At 40.8% G+C, this 22,791-nt stretch overlaps 1 protein-coding gene across 1 annotated transcript in view; it reads right to left on the reverse strand.

Moving 5' to 3' along the window:
- Positions 1 to 6,316: 6,316 nt before the first annotated feature.
- Positions 6,317 to 22,791, reverse strand: part of ELK3 (ETS transcription factor ELK3) — a 50,638-nt gene continuing 34,163 nt past the window's right edge. Inside the window, exons 3-4 of the mRNA XM_017861750.1 lie at positions 16,716 to 16,838; positions 6,317 to 8,979 (exon numbers count right to left, since the gene is read on the reverse strand). Of these exons, the coding sequence (XP_017717239.1) occupies positions 8,881 to 8,979; positions 16,716 to 16,838 (222 nt within the window). The 3' untranslated portion in view covers positions 6,317 to 8,880. The remainder of the gene's footprint in view (positions 8,980 to 16,715; positions 16,839 to 22,791) is intronic.

Below are 22,791 nucleotides of genomic sequence, written 5' to 3' on the forward strand. Positions count from 1 at the left end.
TTGTTTCTGGGCTGTCAGTTCTGTTCCATTTGTCTATATGTCTGTCCATAAGGGTTTGTAGCACAACATTTTGATTACTGTCTTTAGAACGTTTTAAATCAGAAAATGTGAGTCTTCCAACTTTGTTCTCTTTCAAGATTGTTGTAGCAATTCAGAGTCTCTTGAAATTCCATATGAATTTTAAGATGGAATTTTCTATTTCTGCAACAACAACAAAACACCATTGGGATTATGATAGGGATTGCATTAAATTAGAATCTATAGATCACTTTGGGTAGTATTATAATTGTAATAATATTAAATCTTCCAATCTATGAACACAAGATGTCTTTGCATTTAGTTAGGTCATCTTTAATTTCAGCAACATTTTGTAGTTTTCCGTATACAAGTCTTTTGCCTTAAATTTATTCATAATCTTCTTATTCTTATAGATGTTATTGTAGATGGAGTTGTTTTCTTAATTTCTTTTTGGATATTTTTCATTGGTAGTATATAGAAATACAAGTAATTTTAGTGTGTTGCTTTTGTATGCAGCTTTGCTAAATTTGATTATTAGCGTTAACAGGCTTTCTGTGGAGTCTTTAGGGTTTTCTACACATAAGATCTTGTTACCTGCAAGGAATGATAGTTTTACTTCCTCCTTTATAATTTGGATGCTGTTTATTTCTTTCTCTTGCCTAATCGCTCTGTCTAGGACTTCCAGTACTATGTTGAAGTGATGAAGGAGTATGTCCTTGTCTTCTTTTGATCTTAGGGCCAAAGCTTTCAGTCTTTCACCACCGAGTACGCTATTAACTGTGTCTTTCTATGTATGGTCTTTAATATGTTAAGGAAGTTCCTTTCTATTCCTAGTTGATTGAGTATTTTTATCTTGAGAATATTGGGTTTTCTTCAAATGCTCTTTCTCCATCAATTAAGATTATTTGTTTTCTATATTCTATTGATGTATATTACATTGATTTTCATATGTTAAACCACTCTTGTATTCCTTGGATAGATCCCACTTGATTATGGTATGTAATTCTAATACGCTGCTGAATTCAGTTTGCTAATATTTTTTGAGTATTTTTGCCTGTATTCGTAAGGTATTTGGCCTGTAGTTATTCTTTTCTTATAGTGTTTTTGTCTGGATTTGGTATCAGGGTAATGCTGGCTTAATAGAAAGAGTTAGGAAGTGTTTTCTCCTCTTCAGTTTTTTGGAATAGTTTGAGGATGGGTGTTAACTCTTCCTTAAATGTTTGGTAGAATTCAGCAGTGAGGTGACCTGGTCCTGGCTTTTCTTTTTTCAGAGGTTTTGATTAATGATACAGTCTCCTTGTTATATATAATTCTATTCAGATTTTTTACTTCTTGTCAGTTTTGGTAGTTTGTTTCTAGGAATTTGTCCATTTAATCTGTTAGATCCAGTTTGCTGGCATAAACTTTTCATAGTAGTCTCTTACCCTTTTATTTCTGTTACTGATCTCTAATTTCATTCCATTATGGTTAGAGAAGATAGTATGTATGATTTCAGGTTTTAAAAATTTATTAAGACTTGTTTTGTGGCCTAACATATGCTCTGTTCTGGAGAATGCTTCATGTATATTTGAGAAAGTATGTCTCATTCTATGAAAAATGTTGTTGGGTAGAGTGTTTGGTATGTGTCTCTTGGGTCTAATTGGTTTATAGTGTTCGGTTTCTCTGTCTTTACTGATCTGACTCTTGTACATTATTGAAGTGGGAGTATTGACATGTCCAACTGTTAATGCGGGATTGTCATATTTCTCCTTTCAGTTCTGTGAGTGCATGCTTCATATATCTGGGGGCCCTGTTACTGGGTGCATATGTGTTTATAATTGTTACCTATCCTTGATGGATTGACCCTTTTAGCAATATATAATGTCCTTTGTCTCCTGTAACTTTTTTTTGATACTTTAGTCTATTTTATCTGACAAAAATATGGCTGCCCCGTATCACTTTTGGTTACTGTTTGTATGGAATATTTTTCCCATTCTTTTATTTTCAGCCTCTTCAAAGTAAAAATACAGTGTCTGTGTTTTTAAAGTGAGTCTCTTATAGATAGCATATTGACAAATCATTTTTTAAATCCATCCTGCCCATCTCTGCCCATTAATTGGAGACTTTACAACATTTACATTTAAAATAATTACTGATAAGGAAGGACTTCTGCCATTTAGCTGTTTTCTGTATGTCTTATGTGCTTTTTCTTCTTCAGTTCCTCCATACTGCCTTGTATTTAGTTTTTTTTTTTTTCCCCCCCTTTGGTAATGTACCATTTTATTTTCTTTTCTTTCTTTGCCTATATATTTTAATTATTTTCAATTCATATCATTTAAAATATTTATCCCCAAATGTAATCCCTTCGAGTTTATTATTTATGTGATTTTATTTTTAAAATATTCTAATGTAGATTCTTACATTGATTCTTTTTGATTGACAAGTTCATCCATGTCAGAATTTTAAGTGTTAACATAAGCCCTCAAGCAATGCTGCCGAAGAATTTGCATACTTTTCTGTGCTCCAAACTTGAAATTTCCAAAGTTTTTAATGCATTACTTTAGACCCAAGAGAAAGGTACAACATTTTCCCCTCTTGTTCAGTGCAAATGTGAAACTATTTAGTGTTTTTTTGTTTTTGTTTTTGTTTGAGATGGAGTTGTACTCTGTCACCCAGGCTGGAGTACAGTGGTGCAGTCTCTGCTCATTGCAACCTCCGCCTCCCAGGTTCAAGCAATTCTCCTGCCTCAGCTTCCTGAGTAGCTGGGGTTATAGGCACATGCCACCATACCTAGCTGATTTTTGTATTTTTAGTAGAGATGGGGTTTCACTATGTTGGCCAGGCTGGTCTTGAACTCCTGACCTCAGGTGGTCCACCCGCCTCGGCCTCCCAAAGTGCTAGGATTACAGATGGAGGCCCCACGCCTGGCCTGAAACTATTTTCTGATCTTAAATTCAGAGTCTGGGCTTAGATAGGCAGGAGTTTCCCTGAGCTGTCACCATTCCCAACTGAAGTTATTACAGTCAGTTTCCATCACTGACCCAGAAAACCACTGAAGTCACCAATTTTCTGTTAGACTGAAACAGAAAGAAGGTGACCAAGCTACTGATTATAAAGCTACTTTGATTAGAAGAGAATATAAAATTTCAATCTGTGATGATGGGGAGGATTTTTCATTGGTGGGGTTCCCCTAAGAGAAGTGAGAAAATTCCACTAATTTGAAAACCCATTTTTGAAAGATTACTATTTCAAAGACTGTAAACTAAACCTCTGTTGAGTAGAGTGGGTATGGGGTCTAGGTATGCAGGTGTGCATCTGTGAGAGGGGGACAGGGAGAGAATTACTGAGGCTGGAATAGGAATCCTGATGGCTGCTCTTGCCGCTCTCTTCCACCTTAACCCTGCTGCAGTAGTGATGCAGAGATACCTGGGCTGGACCATAAAGATGACCATGAAGATTTAGCTGGTGACCCTCTGGATGATATGCAGCACCTTTCAGAGGGTAAGGGAAACAGCATCTGCCAACAGTCTTGTATGTTTACAAAAGGATGGGTCCACTGGGCTCTGATTGAGGTATGGAATTTTAGTGGATACAGATTTGGGACTTATGCAAGACTCCCTTGGGACTCTTTCGAGTCTTTCCTAGAACAGTGCTGGTCGAAACAGTGCCACTCTCCAGCCGTTTCTCCAGCTATATTGACAATAGTTCTACATTCTAGCAGTCAAAATAGTCTTAAGGATCATCTTCATCTTGTTATTTTCTTCCTCATATATGTATGCAGCTGAAGTTGTCAAGTGATGAATGGGTGACGTGGTGCTGTTACAGGCTGTGTAGCTCATCTCTGGATGATGATCATGCACTATTATTCCAGAAACACTGAAAAAGGTTTTTTTTGAGGGCCCCATCCTGCCGTCTTGCTCTTCCACAGAATCGTAGTTAATGACTGTGTCATTACTCCTCAGGGATCTAGAAGCCTTCCTCCTTCCTCCCTTTTCAGTTTCAACTCTATTGGTATCTACATTACTATCTCAAATGATCACGAACTATAGGCTTTGTTCTCTGTGAGGGTAAATCCAGCCATACTTACTTTTGAGTCCCTCACACCTCACCTCATTGTGAAACATCCTCTTACATCCTTTCCTCTGCTTGTTCATCTATGCCTCTTCTGTTAGTTACTCTTACTCATTCTCAATGTAATTTTTTCTTCCAGAAAGCTTTCTCTGCCCCACCTACCCTACCACAGACTGGGTTATGTGCTCTGCTGCTTAACTGCCTACCTTCCCAAAGGCATCCTTATACTTCACTCTGCAACACTTAATCACACGTCATTTCCTCTCACTAATCCACAAGCTCCATGAAGGAAAGGATTGCGTTTTGCTCACTTCTTTATCCCAGTACCTGATACATTTTAGGGGAACAGTAGTATTTGTTGATCGAATTAAGGCACACATGCATGATAAAATTCTGAGTAATTCTAAAAAATATTTTGTCAGTTACGTAATATTAACTTGGATTTGTCTCCTGAGTCAACCAAAGACAAATGTAGCTGTCAAAAATTGTTGATAGAAACTTTCCTAGCTGGCTAAAACGTGAGTCTTTACTGACCTATAATCAAGCTGTTCTACACACACACACACACACACATATAGGTACACAGGCACCACTGGGGAGTGGGTCTAGGAATAAAGTCAATACTAGAGAAATCTAGGTAGGGCAAGCTTCTCGATGACAGAAAATCTGCTTGCTCAACTCTCAGTGTTCTGAAAGGTTTATATGCACCAGGTACTGTTCTATGTGAAGATGTAAATTGCTAATTTACATTCGTTGGAAGTCCTATAGATCACGTGTGATGGCCTCTCAATGAAAATGTTCAGTTTGAAATCTGGCCAGTTCTGTGACCTTGAGCCAGTTCCTTAATCACTCTAGCCTTCAATTTCCTTATCTGTAAAATGGCATATAATAGTACTTCCCTCATAGGTCTGTTAGGAAAACTGAATGAATATGTGTAACCTGCTTAGAACAGTGCCTGGCATGACAGCAACCTTACAAATGGTTGCTATCATTAACTGAAATTATGCCATCCAGCAATGACATAAAAACATGTTTTAGAGACCTGACTCACCTGAGAGAGGGTAACTAAACATAGTGTATTCTTCAGTGCCAGTCCTTTAGGCAGGGTCATATAATCCCGGGTAACATGAAGTGGCGGGGCAGATCCCTGTGGGTATTTAAGCATAAAAGGGCATTTTACAAAACTGATTTGGTTGAATTCTTTTTTGTTTAAGAGATGTAGTTTCGCTCTTGTCACCCACGCTGGAGTGCAGTGGCGCAATCTCGGCTCACTGCAACCTCCGCCTCCCAGATTCAAGCGATTATCCTGCCTCAGCCTCTCGAGTAGCTGGGATTACAGGCGCCTGCCACCACGCCCAACTAATTTTTGCATTTTTAGTAGAGATGGGGTTTCACCATGTTGGCCAGGCTGGTCTTGAACTCCTGACCTCAGGTGATCCACTTGCCTTGGCCTCCGAAAGTGCTGGGATTACAGGCATGAGCCACCACACCCAGCCAGTTGAATTCTTATGTATAAACAGAACCAAGCAAATCTATTGCCTTTTTGAGAACAGGGATCAGGTTTCCATCCCCCATTTCTAAAAGGCACCTGGAACATAGTTGATTAAATGTTTCTTCAGTAAGCGAATGATTTCCTACCACCACCTGTTATACCATATGCAGTTATGAGTTATCTGTGGCCTTTTGGCATACTAGTGATGATGAACGTGTTCTTCAGGGACTGCATTAATCCGGTGATTCTCCCTGCATCCCCTCCCTTCCCCTCACACCAGTCTCCCTATATCAAACCCAGAGTGGAGACTGCTTTGAAGCACCCATGAAAACCAGAGCCAGGTCAGCCTGGAATTGAGACGAAGAGAAATAATAACCTTTATCACCAAGCCTAGCAGTTCATATCTCCTGAATCAACAAAAGGCTAAAAGAATAAATGGTAGATTTGATTTTTCCCTACCTTCTCACTTCTTCCTCCTCAATACAGAGCAGTTAATAGAACTTATTTAAATCAGGGGTCTGCTTTTCAATCCCATTCCATTCTCCCACAAGTTAACCTCAGTAATTACATTTATTTCTTTAAATATGTATATTTAAAGCACTTTTTTTTTTTTTTTTTTTTTTTTTTTTTTTTTTTTTTTTTTTGACGTGCTGTCTTTAAGGGTAGGTGCCAAGACTCATTTTCCAACTTGTATCCATATGGAAAAGTGGTTTGGGTCACCCCAAGCAAATGGAAGTAAGCCAATCCAGTTACCTCTAAACACCTTTTATCACAAAGTTTTATTGAACAAAATAATACGACAGTAAAATGATACATATATGAAAGTGAATGAAGATCTGCAGTCATAGAAAAGATGTGTACAAAGAGACCAACATTCAGGTTATATAGTTCTATAAAACTTTTCCCATAGCAGTTTAACACTGATTAAGCAGACAAAAAAAGGAAAAGAAAGTCGTTAATGTTCTTTGAAACCTATTTTCTGAGTAAAATACTTCTGCTAAAACACACACACACAGAATGAGGCAGAGCTATACGAGTTACTCTTCAGTTCCTCCAGTTCTCTATTTGTGTTTCAGGAGTATTTTCATCCATCAAAAAACTGTGGTATTTTTGCATTTGTAATAAATGGATCTAGAGCATACATTAATCCCAATTTCCGAAGGAAAAGAATCAGATCTGTAGTCATTTAAATATTTCCAATCAGCATTTACATAAACAAGTATACTAAAAATAGTATTTTAGGTTGAGATTTTTGCGTATTAACTTTAGTTTGTCTGTAAGAATCATGCATTTTGGATGTGTTCTCTTACCTGACGACACAATTTTAAATGCGCTGTCTTTATCTGTTTTGTTTTACTAATAACACATAGTTTTGAACCAGTAATTACTTACAGCTAGGCATGGGGGAAACAGAATTGGACTGAGCACCAATCATTGTTCTACCTTTAGTGAGCTGTGCAGCCTTAGGCAACTCCCAGCTTCTTCTGTGCAGCTGTCTTGAGCTGGAAACAGGTGGTGGGAAGCATTCTCAAAGGCCCCTTCTCAGTAAATATCAGTTCCCTGGACCAGCTCCTTTTATTCTGGTACAGAATTATTATTAGCCTATGGGGTGGGGGTGGGGGGACAGTAGTGTCTATTGGTGGATTTTGGAACCAGTGTTATTACAGTCAAGGAGGCATAATACAGTGTTTGGATTTTTATCCTTTGATAAGGGCCCACATCCCCACATACAGAGATGCTCAATTCCAATAGAGAAACCTCAGAATTTCCAAGTATCAAAGCAACATTCTAGATTTTTTTTCTGAAAATTCAATAAGTATGTTTTCTCAAACCTCGTTTTTTAATCCTTTCTCATAATCCTGCGACTTAATGCCCAGTTTGGATCATTTAGTCACATTTCAAGTTAGTTTTTGTCACTTATAGTTAAGGATTATAATTAATCTTGAATTTAAAGCTTGGTGCTTTTCCGTTTTCTTGGTATTAGAACTTTCCTTCATGTACAGGTGTGGTACCTTTGGACTGGTGCCTGCTGATTTTCTGATGGAACAGAAAATAGGTCTGTATTATCACTACTACAAATTACATTACACAAAAGAACTTACTGGAGTGTTCTAAGTTGTTATCAGTTCAGTTTCACGATGATGAGGTTCCTGTAGAATTTTTCATCTGTCAGATTTCCTTCATTCTCCCCATAACTTTAATAATATATAAAGCAGTGTATCCTCTCTCAATTTCCACAAGCAAGGCCTTTAGTACCTCCAGTTCTCTGTTTGTATTACAGCAAGTTTTGATCCATCAAAATTGTGAATACCTACCTATACTGATGAAGATACCTAGTGTTAAAAATTGTTTCTTTGTTGTTTGGGTTCATCACCAGTCTGTGAGCTGCTTCCAAAGCATTAATTTTTAAATGTTAATTATAGTTCCAGGGGAATCCCAATTTATACTGACACAGTAAATATATCAGATGGTCGGGATTCTCTATGGCAAACTGAGAAAACTAGGGCTAATTTTTTGAAATAAGAGATACTCTCAGGCCTGGAATAGCATGAACTTGATGTAGCTTTTCCATCTCAGATTTTTGTCTGGGAGGCATCTAAAAGATACTGTAAACAACTAAGGAGGCTAGCCTTTCCAAGTTCATTCTTTTGAAAATGCACTTTAGAACATTTTCTTTTATCAATGTTTATTGTCTAAATATGGCTTAGTTTATTATAAAACATTACTTGGACATTTACTGAATTTCAGTTCAAAAGAGGTTCTAAGGCAATTCTTAATACAATTAAAAGTAAAAAAGAAAATGTGATATGAATATGCTTTCATATTGCCCACTGGTGAAAAATAATGAAATTCTACTAGAGAGCTGTTTGATACTAATTTTCATCTTTCAAACATTTCCTCTTAATATATAAATCATTTACATTAAATGCAAAGGAAGGCACAGCTGGTTATAGTCTATATAAGCACACAGTTTAGCATACGCAGAACTAAAGAGAAAAAAAGCTTCACATCCTTATTGGTTATACTGAAAACCATTAAGAAAAGTTCTTCACTGTCAACAGTGTTCAACACTTAAGAGCTAAAAGGATATAAAAACAAAAACATTAAAATTCACTTAATGCAAAAGATTTTCATATATACTTGAATATATCAAAAACAGTTTTTAAAATGCTAACATAAATCTAGACTATCCATGTTATGAAAAGTGCAAACCAAATTAACAGAGTTTCACAATGTCCTTCTCATGACACAGGTAAACTAGCCCATGGGGACAAATTTGTTTCATCAGTTAATGAGTCCTTAATTGTCGCCAGACGTCATCAGGATTTCTGAGAGCTCGAAGAAAGCAGTACTGGAGAAGCAGCTCTGTCCAGACTGGGGATTGGCACTGGCATGTGGCCATTAAGCAGTGTGGGGAACTGTAAGGGACAAAAGATTTTTACAATAATTACTGCAAATCCATTGCAAAGAACTTAGGTTCTTTATATTCCCATACAGTCCATAGCAGTCCACTTCTCATCACCCCTGTGATAGAGATTAGTTGCCAGTGTTTTTTACAGAATAATTGGAAGATGACAATGAGATCAAGATTACATAGAGCAAACAAAGGATAAGGCCCACAAAATGTCCCTAATTATTCTATATGCACAGGCTACTAGGAAAAAATATATAATTTATATGTTGCTAAAGCATCTTATAACTTTTTCTAAAAGTTCTAAGCTACTCAGGATGCTGATAATGCTACAAATATTAAAAGAATGTTTAATATTAAATATGAAAATAATGTTTTGAAAACCATAGATTCTTTATATGTGACTCAGTAATTTCTAATACTATATTTTGAAATTTGCCATCAGTTTTTCAGGGTACTACAAAGATGATTCTTGCAGCATTTACTCTTCTAAAATAAAACGTATTTAATCTTAAAAGATTTCAAATAGATTATTTTGGAGCTAAGAAGGTATTCTTTCAATTAAAATATCACACTTAGATCACTCATAAGTGACAAAGAGTAAAATTAATTTCCGTATTGTTGTTAACTAAGATGATAAATAGTAGGATGATAGTATATGCTTTGATAATGAGTTTCAGGTCTGAAACAAATACTACTTGCAACTAGATTTTCATTGTTTAGGATGTGTCAAAAAGATCTCCTGGGCTGTCTTTTCTAGCTTATTTCCTATTTAGTCCAGGTAAGTTATATATTAAACTTCAGCGCCAAATATCAAATTACGGAGCGTGGCACATGTTAGCAGTACAACAAACACTTATATTTAAGTAAATATGTTTTGCAGTTTTAAACTATTTCAGTAACTTGTGTCGAGGCTTGTCATTTCATTTGATATCTAGGAGCTGTAACATAAGTTTCGTCCCCATTTTACGATGAGAAAACAGATTTCAAATAAGTTCTGTTGGCTAAAGGTTACACAGCTAATAAGCAACACAGTCAAGTTTTAAACAAATCTTTCAGTACTAACATTGCATAACTTTTTATTTCGGTAGGAGTTACGGGGTATCTTTAATTACTGTTTTAATTTCTTTAATGGTTATTGGCATATTCAAGGTTTTACTTTCTTTTCTGGAACTTTGGAATTTTAATTTTTTCTAGAATTTTATCCACTTCAACTGTATTATCAAATCTATGCACATACAGTTTATACTCTTCTTTAAAAAGGTCTGTGCTACTAACCACTCTACTGAGTTAGAGTGAACAATGGAAGATGAGCAGATTTTAAATTTTCATGCTTTTATTTATTTTACTTTATTTAGAAATAGGGTCTGGCTCTGTCGCCCAGGCTGGAGCGTAGTGACACAATATTGGCTCACTGCAACCTCCACCTCCCAGCCATCCTCCCACTTTAGCCTCCCAAGTAGCTGGGACTACAGGTAGACGCCACCATGCCCAGCTATTTTTGTATTTTTGGTAAAGATGAGGTTTCACCGTGTTGCCCAAGCTGGTCTCGAACTCCTGAGCTCAAGCAGCTGGCCTGCCTCGGCCTCCCAAAGTGCTAGGATTACAGATGTGAGCCAGGGTGCCTGGCCTGCAGTTTCATTCTTTTCGTTTATTTGCATCTTCTCTCTCTTTAGTCTACCTTATTGGTGTTTTCAAGAGAATCAGTTTTGGTATTGTTCATCTGTTTTGCAAAATAAATTGCTGATTTCTGCCCTTACTATTTTTGTATACTCAATGGACATAGTTTCTCTTGATTAGCTTGGCTTTTCTGACATATTTTTTAGTCATCTTTATTAGGCTCTTCTCCCATGACACTCCCCTGTTTTAAACTGCAACATTTCGCAAACTGTTGTCCCCAGCCACCTTTTCTCCAGTACCATGCTTGGACTTGACAACAATTTCCATTTTAGACATCTCCAACCAATGCCTCTTTCCCACAAAACCTGCTCTTCCATTGCTCACTCCAAGTCAGTGAGAATGGTGGCTGAGACCACAAACTTAAACTTGAGTCAGGGCTCCACCACTTACTAGTGTGTTATCTTGAATAAACCAGCCAAGCCAATATCCCTGTGCCTTAGTTTCTTATCTTTCTTTTTTTTTTTTTGAGACGGAGTCTGGCTCTGTCGCCCAGGCTGGAGTGCGGTGGCCGGATGTCAGCTCACTGCAAGCTCCGCCTCCCAGGTTTACGCCATTCTCCTGCCTCAGCCTCCCAAGTAGCTGGGACTACAGGCGCCCGCCTCGTCGCCCGGCTAGTTTTTTGTATTCTTTAGTAGAGACGGGGTTTCACGGTGTTAGCCAGGATGGTCTCGATCTCCTGACCTTGTGATCCGCCCGTCTCGGCCTCCCAAAGTGCTGGGATTACAGGCTTGAGCCACCGCGCCCGGCCCTCTTATCTTTCTTAAAACAGAATTACTGGCAGTATTAAATGAGAAGCCCCCAAAAGTGCTAAGAACAATGTCTTGCACCCAGTAAGTCATCAATCATCAACAAATGTTAACTCTTGTTATTTATTTATTTATTTTTTTTTTCAGACAGGCTCACTGTCGCCCCGGTTTGAGTGCAGTGGTGTGCTCATGGCTCACTGCAGCCTCAATCTCCAGGGCTCAAACAGTGCTGCCACCTCAGCCTCCCTAGTAGCTGGGACCACAGGCACACATGCCAGCACACATGTCCCAAGTTTTGTGTTTTTTTTTTTTTGTAGAGACAGGGTCTTGCTGTGTTGCCCCTGATGGTCTTGAACTCGGGCTCAAGTGATCCACCCATGTCATCCTCCCAAAGTGCTGGGATTACAGGCGTGAACCACCATGCCCGGCCTTAACTATTGTTATTTAATAGCATTTCCAGTATGTTAATCAGTTAGTAATCTTTGCCACTTCTTAATTTTCACTACCTATTTACTACTCAAACCCATCTCAAAGTCTGCCTCTCTTGAGCTCACCTCTAAAATATCTTCTAATTATATCCTGTGTCCAATGTTCTGATCTCAAAGAGTGATTCTCCCTTCAATATCTGTAGTATCATTTCCTCTGGCCAGGTATGGTCGTTCACACCTGTAATCCTAGTCCTTCGGGAAGCTACGGCAGGAGGATTGCTTGAGCCCCAGAGTTCAAAACTAGCCTGAGCAATATAGCGAGACCTCATTTCTACAAAAAAATTTTAAAAATTAGCCGGGCTTGGTGGTATATGCCGGTAGTCCCAGCTACTTGAGAGGCTGAGGTGAGAGGATTGTTTGAGCCCAGGAGGCAGAGGTTGCAGTAGGCCGAGATTGTGCCACTGCACTCCACCTTGGGCAACACGGTGAGCTCGTCTCAAAAAATAAAAATAATAATTTCCTCTCATCTTACTGTTCCTTCCACTTTCTCTTCAGTTCTTCCTCCACACTAATATCAGGGATTGTTCTCTAAAACAGAGATCTCATCCTCCTACCTCCAGCTTAAACAGCCTAAACATTTAACAGATAAAGGGAGAAACTCCTAAGCCTATAATCAAGGCCCACAGCTGCGTTTCCTACCTTATCTCCTCTCACCTGGTCCCTTCCTAAACAGACTTTCATGTCCCAGTCATTCGGCTCTATTCATCTAAATGTACTCGATCGAAATCCTGTCCCTTCCTCCCAGCTCAGGCGCCACTGCTTGCTTGGAACCTGTCCAGTCTCCAGCTGGAAAGAGCGTGTCTTCCCCTTACTTTCTGCAGCACTTTGTTTACTCATCCATTATTCACATATTCTATGTCCCTACAGTCCTTGTCGCAGAGCATTGCAAATAATTTGCTGGGTTAGATTTGTTGAACTAAAAATTACAGCACACATTCTTTATTGAAAACTTCATTAGCTCTACCTTGTTTTAAGACATACCTATTCCTACTAGGCATATTCCACATTGGAACAAAATCTATTTCAAAAGTCATGGAACAGACATCCTTAGACAAGAAAATACTAAACTGTCCAAGAAAAACCGAGTTCACTTTATAAATCAAGGTTCTTTGTTTACATTTAGCACAATGTCTTTGGTGCCTCTCTCCTTACCTAAACATCTCTCAATTATAAAGCATACCTCTTCCAGAAAGGCGTCTTCTCTCTCCTTCCTTGGAATTCTTTAATATCTGCTATAACCTGCTATAGTAATCATATTAGGGGCCTTCTGTACAAAAATTGCTTCAGCTCTTCAACTATTACCCTGAGGATTCTGATCAACCCTTTCCAATCATGATAATAGGAAACTGGCCAGCGTCACTTAAAATGTATAAGCCAAGTGTATTTTTTGTCTTCCTTCATTACATCTATAGCATACTTGAAAGAGATTTGTTGTTATTTTGAAAGAAAATTATTTTCATCAGTTTAAAAGGGATGTTGGCCAGTGTGGTGGTATGCCTGTAGTCCCAGCTACTCCAGAGGCTGAAGTGGAGTTGAACCCAGAGGTTCAAGACCAGCCTGAACAACATATTGAGACCCCGTCTCTAAACTTAAAAAAAAAAAAGTTATTTAAAAAAAAGACACCACTGATAGTAATCTGAATTCTCAATATGTATTGATTATATTGTCTAGTTTTAAAAATCAGAAAGTATTATTCCTCTACCATATTTTGTTGTTTGCCATTCTCGAAACTGCTATTTTCTACTTTTGCCACACTCAATTGCTCTTTTCACAGGAAGAGTAATAATATTTTAAAAGGCAAAAAGTTGTTTTTCCTTAGTCTCATGGGTCCAGCCACAAACAGAAAGCCCAAAGTCATACAACCTGTCAGCCATCCGGAATACCAGCTTGTCTTTCTTTTTTTTTAGGGTTGTATTCTGAATGGCTTCAGAAAAGAGAACAGGTCCACCTGGTGAAATTAAAACTCTAAGCAAGTAGCCTTTAAATGCAGTAATTTCTGATGCAGAATTCTAAATATAAACTAGGAACCTCTGGTCTGCAGTGCTACTCAAATTGGTTCCTGGACTGCGTAGTATCACTAGGAACATGAAAAAAATGTTTTTGGGCCAGGCACGGTGGCTTACGCCTGTAATCCCAGCAATTTGGGAGACCAAGGCAGGCGGATCAACTTGAGGTCAGGAGTTTGGGACCAGCCTGGCCAACATGGCAAAACCCCATCTCTACCAAAAATACAAAACTTAACAGGGTGTGGTGGTGCATGCCTGTAGTCCTAGCTACTTGGGATGCTGAAGCAGGAGAATCACTTGAACCCAGGAGGTGGAAATTGCAGTGAGCAGAGATCACACCACTGCACTCCAGCCTGGGCAACAGAGTGAGACTCTGTCTCAAAAAAATGTTTTTATCAGGCCCTATCCCAGACCTACTGAATCAGAAACTCTGGAGTGGGGCCCTGTAATCTTTACTTTAACTCACCCTCTAGGAGAGTAAGTGCTAACTTTGAGAACCATTTGTCTACAGTAGTTACTGAGGACTGAAGAAACGAGGGTGTGCACGTATCCCAACTCCCAGAGATTCTGATAACGTGTCGAATCACTGTAGACATGAACCATCATTTACTGTTGGGAGTGTTGGGCTGGAAAAGGTATCTAAGACTAGGGATCCCAAAGAACCCCCAGCCAATAGTGCTCCATTGCTTTCCTAGGGGGTTGCCAAGGCTTGTACCAATCAGGTGGCAGAATTCCCAGTAAGGAGAGAAATGAGAGGCCACTTATTATTCACAAATACCTACTGAACTCTACAGAAGCTCTGTGTTAGATTCTAGGATTATAGTATAACAATCCCTACTGCCGTGGAGTTTACTGTAACCAAACCATTTCTTTTTTATTCTATTAATTTTAGAATTCTGCTGCTCTAATCTTAAGACTTTCAGGAAATGAGGTGTTTTTATCTCCCCACCAAAAGATTAGTATTCCTGATTTTAAACTTTCCTAATACAACATTTGCTCATTGCTTTTTGCTATTTCTAGTTTCTCTTTTCCTACCCGAGCTGAAACTGCTAAAAATCAACATGACTATAGCTCAATTTCTTGTGACGGGAATAAGGGCTGGGAAAGAGACAGAAACCCAATTACTCCAAGCATATGGTCACTTCATGACACCGTACCCCAACCCCACTAGGAAACCAAAGCAGCAAGATGGCAATCAAAACCTCTTTAGCTCCACCCTTATGAAGAGACCCTAAATCCCAGCATGTATAGCTCCTGGCACAGAGGAGGTACTCAGCAAACACTAACCTTGACAAGCAAAATGACCAGCTCAGATGATCGTGAAGGCTTGCACTTACCTTTCTCAGACTTCTCTTTGTGAATTCATTTAGACAGTCAATAATTACTGAGCCTCACTTGTACACCAAGCCATGTGCCAGATGCTGGGGACACCACAGTGAACAGGATTCCATTCTGGTCTCGAGGGCCCATAGTTTAGTGGGAAAGATTGCCAGATCAACAGGCAATCATAATACAAAGTGCCACGTGCTAGATGCAATGGTACCCAAAGAGCTGCAACTAACCCGGGGTAAGCCACACTGTGGGGCACAGGATACAGACAGGGATGATGAGAAAAGCTAGAATTACGGGAAGAGGGAGTTTGCACTGGGTCCACCTTTTCTTCAATCCTGTCCCTAGGATCCTTTCCACCTATACTCAACATATTCAAACAGTAACACCTTAGTCAGTGAGTGATGATCTGTGGGTCTCAAGGAGGAAATACTGATTTCTCCATGATAGCAAGTGACGGTCCTGCAAGATTCTAGTGGGTGAATGAATAATGAAGGTGCTGCCTAGTATGGAGAGTTCTGTAAGATAAAACAGCTAAGTCTTCATTATTTTTTAACCAAGTGCCCTGGATTCTCCTTTTTCATTACAGAACAAGGAGCTTAATGATGATTCATAAAATGATGCAAGTAATTTTTCTATCCCAGGATGGGGAAATTGTTCACTATTTTTATTTTCACTGTATGTCAAATGAGCTGCTACATTAACTAGGAGGATTAATATTTTAAAATCTTGTGTGGACTTTTATAAATAATTTTTATTTTCATTTTATTTTAAATAGAGATGAGGTCTCACTGTGTTGCCCAGGCTGGTCTCAAACAATCCTCCCACCCTCAGCCTCCCAAAGTGCTGGGATTACAGGTGTGAGCCATCACACTGGCCTAAAGAATGATTTTTAGGCCGGGCGCGTTGGCTCAAGCCTGTAATCCCAGCACTTTGGGAGGCCGAGACGGGCGGATCACGAGGTCAGGAGATCAAGACCATCCTGCTAACACGGTGAAACCCCGTCTCTACTAAAAAATACAAAAAAACTAGCTGGGCGAGGTGGCGGGCGCCTGTAGTCCCAGCTACTCGGGAGGCTGAGGCAGGAGAATGGCGTAAACCCGGGGGCGGAGCTTGCAGTGAGCTGAGATCTGGCCACTGCACTCCAGCCTGGGCGACAGAGTGAGACTCCGTCTCAAAAAAAAAAAAAGAATGATTTTAAAGTTTTGCCTTTTCCTTAATAAATTTCCTGTTTTCATAGACAAATGAAAATATGCAAAACACTTCAAAAACTTAATTGTTCCACGTATGGGTGTCTGGCATGAGTATGCCATTTCTGCCTCAATGAAAGTGTCTGCCTCTGAAGGGCGTGCAACCCCATTAACATGAACCCCCTTTGGACATTTAACATTTTAACCCAACACTGGGCAAAACTCACCGTTACCTCTGCAGGATTTAGAGAAAAAACCATCCCTCAGAAGTGTAATGTTTAAAAGTTCATTTCCAAACACTCACCTGGAACAGTGTGCTTGGCCCTTGCAGCCTGGCAGGACTCAGTGGAGCAACTGGACTAAGGCTGCTCCAGAAATGTATGCTGGAGAGCAGCGGACTTGGAGTCAGAAGCAATCCATTTGGTGTCTGGGAAATAAAGCAAACAGACTTCTTCATATAGGTTCACCTGACTCAGGCCGTGATCAACAGAGCAGCAGAGAGAGGTTAGGTAGGCTAGGCATGGACCAGGAAATGACCTTACCATCTCAGGAAAACTGGCAATGTTATTTCTGTGGGGCTGTGAACAGTTTAATTTTAATTTTCTTTTCTTTTGGAGACAGTCTCGCTCTGTTGCCCAGGCTGGAGTGCAATGGTGCGATCTTGGTTCACTATAACCTCCACTTCCTGGGTTTGAGCAACTCTCCTGCCTCAGCCTCCCGAGCAGCTGGCATTACAGGCATCCACCACCACACCGACTAATTTTTGTATTTTTAGTAGAGAAGAGGTTTCATTATGTTGGCCAGGCTGGTCTCGAACTCCAAATAATCTGCCCACCTCGGCCTCCAAAAGTGCTGGGATTACAGGCATAAACCACCAGGCCAGCTGGCTAATTTTCTTCAATGCTAATTTTATTAACACTTTCATAAAGGAAAAAGGTATTGACACATTACCTTCCCTAAACATGGTGGAAAATTCAAGTTTATATCAACTTTCATCCGAATGGTTTGTTCAACTTATTCCCCTTCCCAGATTAAACAAGAAGAAGTAGTATACAAACAAAATGGGATCCAATAAAGGGGCTTTAGTTCTTCTTATCTATATTTTCCTGTTTTTCTACAGTGGACATCTATTACTTGGGTTACAAACACACGTTTTTAAATGGTCTCCATATCAACAGCTGTTAAGGATTTGGAATTTGCTGTTAAAATACCCTGTAGTAGCCTCTTTAGAAGCTCTGAGCCGGGTTTTCCAGATTCCATCTGGATGTGGGGTCAAGGAGAATTCATTGCCCTGGCAATGGTTTGGGTGGGGGCAGGGAGGGCCCTTTCTTGTCAGATTGGGTGTAAAGCCAAAACCCTGGGTTTCCCAGGAGAGTTCCAAGGACTGCATTTGCTTGCACACATGTAGCAGGAGTCCTCCCCTGCAGGCCAGCTGGAGGGCAGAACAAACACCCGCCCAGCTGCTTTCTGCATGGCTTTTATTCTCAGTGGAGACGAACTCCCGGGCCCAGGGTGGTTTTGTACCTTTGGAGACTAGAAGGAGTCCCTCAGTGGTTTTGTGATGTCAATAAGGTGCTTTGTGTAAGAAGAACCACGGCAAAGGCGCCAGCCTTTCAGATTGCACCATGCTGGATGCTAAAGTGTTATTTTTTCCTAGAATTGGCCTCCGTGGCGTCATTAATTACCAACAGCATTTGGCTTAAACCTAAATTGAAAGGTCTGCTCTGTTCAGCAGAATGGCGACAAACATCCCAAGTTCCTCAAACTGTGAAGCTGCTGAAATGTAAACACATTTATACCAAATTATTTGAGTTGTTGGTTCCATGGCATTTCCTACATACTCAATGACCTATGAGGTTACTAGAATAAATACATGTTTTGAATAAGCTTCCCATTTGTTCTAGTCCAAGGCAATTTCACAAGCATGCCAGGCCATCTGGCCTAACAGTTAAAACTTAACGGCTCAGCATGAGCTCTGCCAGGGTTCCAATCTCAGAACCACTACTTCCCAACCAGGTAACCTCAGGCAAGCCACCTAACCTCTCTCTGTCTCAGTTTCCTCATCTGTAAAATGGGGAGAATAAAAATGCCCACGTTACAGGGTTGTTGGAAGATTAAATAAGCTGATCTACTGCAAGCTCTTGTAAGGTATGTGCCTGGTATACAGAAATGCTCAACAAGGGCGAGAGGCGGTTGGCTAGGTACGCTAGGTACTTCATACATGTTTTTGAACGAATAAATTGATTGGTAATTAATTGAAAGCATACATGACATACTTACTAAATGTCTTTCATCTATGTGAGGGAGAAATTCTCAACTGTATACAGAGAAGGACTTAATCCTCTGAAACAGACAAACTGAACTGAGTCAGCCTGGACTTGGAGGCTACTCTCAGTTGTCTAGTTAGGCTCAAGGCCACAAGCTCAGGTGTTCTGAAAACTAATATTTGCATGTTACTCTGGAGCAAGGTTCCAACCACAATCTGTCACATTAACATGTAATAACCAGTGTGTTCAAGGCCTAGTTTATCCATCAATGAAGGCTCTCAAAGCTCTAAAGAAACAATCTTCTAAACCACAAAACACAGCTATCCTTCTCTCCTCCATGGCCATCATATACCCATCCTTTTTAATCCTCTGAGCAATGTACAAGGTCTAGAATTTCTATTTCTCTAGTCTAAAATGTATACCCATGTCTGGATTTGAGATGTTTGCACATTTGTTTCTAAGGAATACAGGATGTACTCAGACTACAGTAGCCTTCTGTTTCTCATCTTTAGTATGTCTGAAATGTCTTCTATAATATATGCAAATAAACACTGTAAAATGACTTCATTCCCTCCTCTTCCTTCTATCCCTGAAGTTCTCCCTGAAAATCCTGTGACCTTAAAGAACCATGTGGTTTCTTTGTTAAGGGAAGTTCCTACAACGCCTGCCCTGGGTTATCTCCGGGACAGTGTGAGACTTCACAGCCTCTCTCCACACACTCCAGGAGTCAGGCAGAGTGGGCTGAGCCTGAGGGCCAAGGGCTAAGGAAGCCACAGCAAAAAGCGCTGTCTTCTTTCCTTCCCCAAAGACAGTCTCGTTTTAAGGAGCATGGCAGATAAGGAGCTCCTAATCCCGTGGCAGCCGGGAAAGAGAGTAAGACCCTCATCCCAAGATCCCCTTTTCATTTTCCCCACTCAGTTCATCTTCCACTTCCACTTCATAACGTCTCCTAAAAAGGCTGCACATCTGAGCTCGCCAGGGTGAGCTGGCATCCAGGCATGCCCACCTGCGCACCCCTGGCCCAGCCCTCTACCTCCTCCTCTTGCCTTCCTCTGCTCATCAAAATGCCACCTCCTCAAAGGACACTTTCCTGACCTCCCCTCAACCAGATGGGATTTCTTATTTCTGAATCTTTGTAACACTTTGTGACCATTTTTTTCTTAACATTTAACATGTTCTGCCTCATATTACGGTGATTGGCACATTTTTCTTATACCTCTTTCCATAGCCTTTAAGGTATCTGCTCATCTTTATTCCTCCTGTACTACTCAGCTCCTAAATACTGATGAACTGAAGCCATCCGCAGCTCTAGCTGGGTCCCCCCTGGCTTATCGCTTGTTGGGCATCTCCACTTGGGTGCACCACTATACTCAAACTTCATGAAGCTCAGCACCTTCCCACATCAGTGTTTCTTAAGACTCTTCCCCTTCTGTCAACAGGACCACCATATATACACTGCCTCAACAAATACTGACCAAGAGTGCAAACTGTGTTTCAGGTGCCACAGATGAGGATCAAACAAGACATAATCCCTGCACGCACAGCCCCATCTACCACCTGCATCCCAGTCTCTACCGTGCAAAATGCCTTTCAGTAACTGCAAGCTCCGGACATAGCTTCTGGAGGCGTCTCCAACTGGGTCTCCTGTTTATCCCTCATTTCCATTCCTGCTGCATCCAAGCCCCTATCACCTTACAGATGGCATTCCACAACAGCCACCCAGGCCAGGCCACCTGCCTCTGGTCTCCCCATCTATTCTGTACCCCATCACCAAATCAACTACCCCCAAACATGAGTTCACTCAACATTCAGTCACAGTTTCAGAAAGGATGTGATGTCCTCCTTAGCCCCAATAGAAGGTTCCCCATAACCTGGTTTCATACACTTGCTAACTTCTGAGGACTAAGCTCTGATTTTTTATCTTGCCCAAATTCCTACGCAGGGGTGTAGGGAGTCATGCCCTACAAACCGTAAATTCTCATCAGATGGGTTTCATTTGACCCTATATATGGTGACTTACTTTTCAATCTGACTCTGGCATAGTATTATGAGACAAGGAAAAAATATTTAACCCCAAAATACATTTCCTTGCCATACCCTGAAATTGCCTGGCAATTTCATGACGTCTCATGCCTCCCTAAAATATATAAAACCAAGCTGTACCCCGACCACCTGGAGCACATATTCTCAGGACCTCCTGAGGGCTGTGTCCCGGGCCGTGGTCACTCATATTTGGCTCTGAATAAATCTCTTCAAATATTTTACAGAGTTTGACTCATTTCAACACTTCCCTCCCCGAACCCTCTTAGCTTTCCTTATATGCATGGAGGACCAGGCATTCGAACCCACCAGTCCTTCAACGCGCCCTCGGAACTTCCCTGACCACCCAGTCCAGCCCACAGTTCCCTGGGCTACAGGCCCTCTCTACAAGTGACCTCATCCATTCCCATGCTTTCACCACCCCTTGCATGTTGATGACTCCCTAACCTCCTCTCCAGCTCCAAAACACTCTCCCTCTCCAGATGCAGCTGGACTTTTCCACCTGTATGTCCTGCAGGGTCCTCAAACTCAACATGGCCCCAATTGGACGTTTAGCCTTTTCCCAGGGAGCTTATTCTTCCTCCCATGTTCCTCACACTCAATTCTGGCTCTCCCCACTCCTCCCACCCAGTCAGTCACCAAGTCCTGTTGACGACGACCCCTCCCACCATACAGCCTTAAATACTCATGGTCTTTTGCCTGGAATATTACAATAGCATCCTACTTGGATCCAGCCTTCCCCCTCCCAATCTTGCCAACAGGGTGATTCCTAAAACAATTCAGACTGTCACTCATACCCCTTCAATGCTTCCTACTACTATACCTCCCCTAATCACAAAGCTATTTCAAGTATCTATGCCTTGCCTCAAGCTGTTCCTCTGCCGACCATGCCTTCCTCTCCCTGTCTACCAGAAAAAGTATCCTGCCACAGGGCTGATCCTTCAACACCCTGAACCAGTGGTCTCATCCCCTCCAGGAAGCCCTCTGGACATTCTTCCTCCATCTCAGGCAAAGTTAATACCTTCCTCCTCAGGATTCCTTTTGCAACATGGTATTCCTTTTGTATAGCATCTGAGATACTAGATGAAGTGACTTAAGGTAAGTTATGAGCTCCTAACTATCAGAGACTATTTTATCCATGTTTGTAGCCCCAGCTCCCAACACAGCAGCTTACACATGATGGGTACTCAGTTCATGTGTGTTGAACTGAACTAAACAATCTTGCCCCTCAGCTCCTAAAGCGCTTCTCTGCGCTGCATGTTTGACTCTTGCCAAGGGCTATTGTGTGTGTGTGCACGTGTATGCCTTGTTGTCATGGCTAGGTCCTAAGGTCATAAAAACAAGCAACTGTAGTTTTGCTTCCTTTCCAGGCTCTGTTATTGCTCAATAATTATTTGTTGATTCTAATGAGATTTTTTTTCACTTATACCTCTAGCAGCTGTTTATTTATTTATTTTATTTATTTTTGAGACAGAATGTCACTCTGTCACCCAGGCTGGGGTGCAGTGGCACAATTGCTTGGCTCACTGTAACCTCTGCCTCCCAGGTTCAAGCGATTCTCCTGCCTCAACCTCCCGAGTAGCTGAGATTACAGGCGTGCACCACCATACCCAGCTAATTTTCTTATTTTTAATAAAGATGGCGTTTTGCCATGTTGGCCAGGCTGGTCTTGAACTCCTGACCTCAAGCTATCCACCCACCTTGGCCTCCCAAAGTATTGGGATTACAGGTGTGAGCCACTGCGCCCAGCCTCTAGCAGTTAGTTTCCAATCCAAACAAGTCGAAATTCCTTGGCCAGTCCTCCATAATTTCACACCACCCTAAATTATAACCCTATGTTATATATTGCCCCATATGCTGGACAGCAACCTGTAAACTCATGAGAACAGGAACGGTGTCTATCCTGCTAACCTCTGTATCTCCAGGTACCTAAGCGAATGCTTAGTTTTCAATGATTATCTCCCAAATGAATGAATACACGATAAACATCTGTTACTGGACTGATTAAAGATGCACAAAGTATTTGCTGATCACTTGATGTGGTGATCTGAGATACCGGTAAGTCACTCGGGC

This window comes from Rhinopithecus bieti, unplaced genomic scaffold (genome assembly GCF_001698545.2).
Source record: "Rhinopithecus bieti isolate Rb0 unplaced genomic scaffold, ASM169854v2 scaffold_61298, whole genome shotgun sequence".
NCBI classification, from domain to species: domain Eukaryota; kingdom Metazoa; phylum Chordata; class Mammalia; order Primates; family Cercopithecidae; genus Rhinopithecus; species Rhinopithecus bieti.